The sequence below is a fragment of the Tupaia chinensis genome, unplaced genomic scaffold (assembly GCF_000334495.1).
Source record: "Tupaia chinensis unplaced genomic scaffold, TupChi_1.0 Scaffold143749_1, whole genome shotgun sequence".
NCBI classification, from domain to species: Eukaryota; Metazoa; Chordata; class Mammalia; order Scandentia; family Tupaiidae; genus Tupaia; species Tupaia belangeri.
In genome coordinates, this window is record NW_006203598.1 from 26759 (window position 1) to 30320 (window position 3562).

The 3562-nt window shown below is 55.0% G+C and overlaps 1 protein-coding gene across 2 annotated transcripts in view; it reads right to left on the bottom strand.

Moving 5' to 3' along the window:
• Positions 1-3562, bottom strand: part of ATOH8 (atonal bHLH transcription factor 8) — a 37192-nt gene that overhangs the window by 17043 nt on the left and 16587 nt on the right. Inside the window, exon 3 of one of the 2 annotated variants that reach the window (XM_006164875.3) lies at positions 90-652. The exons of the other annotated variant lie outside the window; for it this stretch is intronic. Within the exon in view, the coding sequence (XP_006164937.1) occupies positions 593-652 (60 nt within the window). The 3' untranslated portion in view covers positions 90-592. Of the gene's footprint in view, positions 1-89; positions 653-3562 lie in introns of those variants that run through there. 2 annotated transcript variants of the gene reach the window in all.

Genomic DNA, 3562 nt, shown 5'->3' on the forward strand with positions numbered 1-3562 from the left:
AGGGAAAGTGAGAAAACAAGCCACCAGGTCCGGGACTTGAACCATGGTTAACCATGTAGGAGTGTCCAGTGCCTTAACACCACGCCACCTACTGGTTTAATCCATTCAGCAAGGCGGCAAGGAGACCATGTGTGCTTTCATTTTACAGACGCGAGGACCTAGGATAAGACAGGTTAAGTAACATGCCCTAAGTCACGGGGAGACATGCCAGCACCAGCACTCAAACCCAGTTCTCCGACCCCAAAGCTTCACGCGCTACCTGCTTCATTTCGCTGAGGGCCTCCCGGGTCTACTTCCACATGCCTTAAATGGCAGCCGGCAGAGAAATGAAAAGAACTACAGGGTTGTCTAGGCTTAACCCCCAGCCTCCCCCCCCACACATACCCCTTCTGCAGTGTCCTGGACAGAAGGCCACTGGGCCCATGAGGGATTTTCAGGGAAGCCTGGGGCAGTGCTCCTGGGGGGTTCTCTCCGTCCACAAAGGTGGGCAGTTAGGATGCCAGAGGGGGCTTCCCCACACCTCTGCGACTCTCTGAGCACAGCGATTGGTTCTTGGTCACTGCCTTCCAGGCCCCGTGTGGTTGATTCATACCTAGCGGCTGGGAAGAAGGGCGGGGATCTGGGAGCACATGCCAGGGGCTGGGGAAGCAATCTGAAAAATCAAAGAGAAGTCAGGGTGGCGCAGGGAGGGACAGGACAGAAGCAAGCAGCACCAGCCTCCCCCCACCTCGGAACCACCAGGAAAAATCGAGGGGTGCGTTCTAGGAAAAGCCAGCTTGATGGGTCACCTGTGAGGTTGCCAGCTAATGAGTCCCCCACCCCCCAGCCCAGTCCCTGCCAGACTTGTGGCCTGTCGGTGTCAAAAGTGAGAAGAGAAACAGCAGCTGAGAGCACACGCCGTGTTAGAACAAACAGCTGGCGACAAACGTCTATGTAATTGGAATGCCAGAAAAAATAAATTGCATCCATTTTTATGACTAGGAGGGAATTTGATGGTGGTTTCCCACCCACCCCCCTTTCTTCCCAGCATAGACAGACTCCGTGGGCTTTGAAAGCCGATGGCATTGAACTCAATAACTTGACCCAAAGGATCTGGACATGGCCATGAGACCCAACCCCTACCACCCGGCTTTCATGTGGAAGGCCAGACAGGGAGGTGGGAGGGGCCCAGGTCACCTCCCTTACTGGTGCAAGTGACCTTAGGGAGGTTCCCCGGGCTCTCTGAGCCTCGGGTTCACTATCTATGCAATGGGACAACACTTGCCTCCACCTCACAGGACCAGAAGGGGTCATCCACGCCTGGACACGGTCTGTGCTCTGTAAACCTCACGTACTACTGGTGTTCTCAGGGCACCCACGCTGGGGTCCCACGGTCTCTGTGAGTAACTTTCCGATCGGTGTGAAAGGCAGCCGAGCCACAGTGGGGCAGGGCAGTCCTCCGCCATGATGAGGGGCCAGGTCTCAGTTCATCCTGTCTACACCAGGCAAGCATGCTGTCCAGACAGTAAGGAGCTGAGACACTCTGTGATCACATGGACCCAAAACCAGTATGCCACCTCTGCTTGTCCCCAGTACCAAAACCACAGGAGCTGTCCCCAAGACGTGCTTTCATAGAGGAATAAGGCCACGCTCGGGCTAGCCTTACCAAAAAAAGCCACTCCTCTGGGCCCAGCAGGTGGCATAGTGGTTTAGGCACTGGTCTCCCACATGGCTAACTACAGTTCAAGTCCCAGTCCTGGCAGCTCAAAACTCTTGCTGGGCATGCATGCATGTATGCCCAAAATTCCAGGAAGAGAGAGTTTGTGGCATGGCCATCATAATTTCTCGCTTTCTGTCTCTCTAGCCAGCATGCCCTATAACAAAAAGTCTAAAAAAAAAAAAAAAAAAAAAAAAAAAAAAGTGCCACACCTTCTCAGAAGGCAACAGGAAAGACATAGTTGCACCTAGCCAAAATGCCACCTCTGGCTTGGACCCACGCACAGAGCAAACAGCACGCCTCCTGGCTTCGAGACCCAGGCCTCCTGGCTGGCAGACAGGGCTACGGGGCCTCACTCCCTGCCCAGGCCCTGGGGCAGCCCGTAACACCACGCAGTGAAGCAGGGATGGTCTCATCTCGTCACCCCAGCCCTGGGCCGCCAGCAACTTGAGGGCAGGGACTGAGCAGCCACATATTACCAAGGCTCAGGGTAAGTCACCAATGTAGCAGCTATTGCTGCTGTTTTGTTGTCATTATTGTCATTACTATTATCTTTATTACTCAGTATCTTAAAGTTGCTGAAAGGGAGGCCTCAGATCGTGGGAAAGTGCTCCCTCTCCCCCACGCCCCCAGGTATGGAGGAACAGTTCTTCCTCCTCCTCAGCTCCCAGGAGCAGCTGTTTAAGAACAGGAGCTGCAGGAACATGGCCCAGGCCCAGGTGTGTGGGGCTCGTCTCCAGCTATCGCCCAGTCAGACCTGACTCCAGGGCCCTCGGCTCCTCTTGTCTGTCTCTGCGGGGTGGCCTCTGATGGGGCCTGTCTGTACTACCGGGGTGCCCAAACTGGGCCCAGACTCCCCGAGTCACGCCCTGTGAGGCCCCGACAGGGAAGCCTCCCAGGCCGAAGGATGAGGGTCCTCTACCCATGGCGGGAAAGGGCTGAGATAGGCTCAAGGATGCACCCCAGGGGGTGAGCCAAATGCAGTACTTTTCCCTTTCTTTCTTTTTTTCACTGTCAGAGGGCACATGTGCTCATCTGAGAAGGAAAGAGAGGGGAGAAAACAACCCCCAGTGGAGCGTGGTCATGCCACAATCCCTTCTCCTCCAGTTCTCCATCCTATTGAGATTCTGGGCATGCATGAACACGTACCTGGCATGTTTTTCAAACTCCCGGGGTTGGGATTCAAACTATGGCTGCCCATGTGAGACCAAAGTCCCTTCACCACTGGGCCACGGGACCAGGTAATCCGGAAAGTTAGGACATAGTTTTCTATACAAAAATGTGTCATGACTTTCCCGACAACCCAGTATATACCGAGGACGCTAAGCTCAACCTCTCAAAGTGCCAATCTAAAGGAGGGTGGCCCGGGCTCTGGGACAGCCATGTCTGAGTGGGACCCCCCTCAACTGCCATCAGTCACACTGAGGTGACCATTCCCATCACAGCCGTCAGAGCCACATCTGCCCACAGTCCGGGCAGCCTTGAGGCCCCACGCCTTTGCTCCCTGGCCTCCTGCAGCCTTGCCTGGCAGGCCTGTCGTCAGCGGGACTCCCTTGGCCTACGGTTTTAAACCCAAGTTAAAACAGACCTGCATTCGCGACCAGCAGTTGGCCTAATGGCTATGTCGCTGAACTCCCATGTAGTCGACTGCGGTTCGAGTCCCAGACCTGATGGCTTAAACTCACACCAGGCGCATGTGCGTGCGTGCCCAGGATCCCGAGAAGAGAATGGAGGAGAAGGGATTGTGGCGTGGCCATCCCTCCTGGGGGGTGATTTCTCACTTTCTGTCTCTCTGTCTCTCTCTGTCTGTCTGGCGAGTGCACGCACCCTATAGCAAAAACCTCTCCAAAAAAAAGAAAAAAAAAA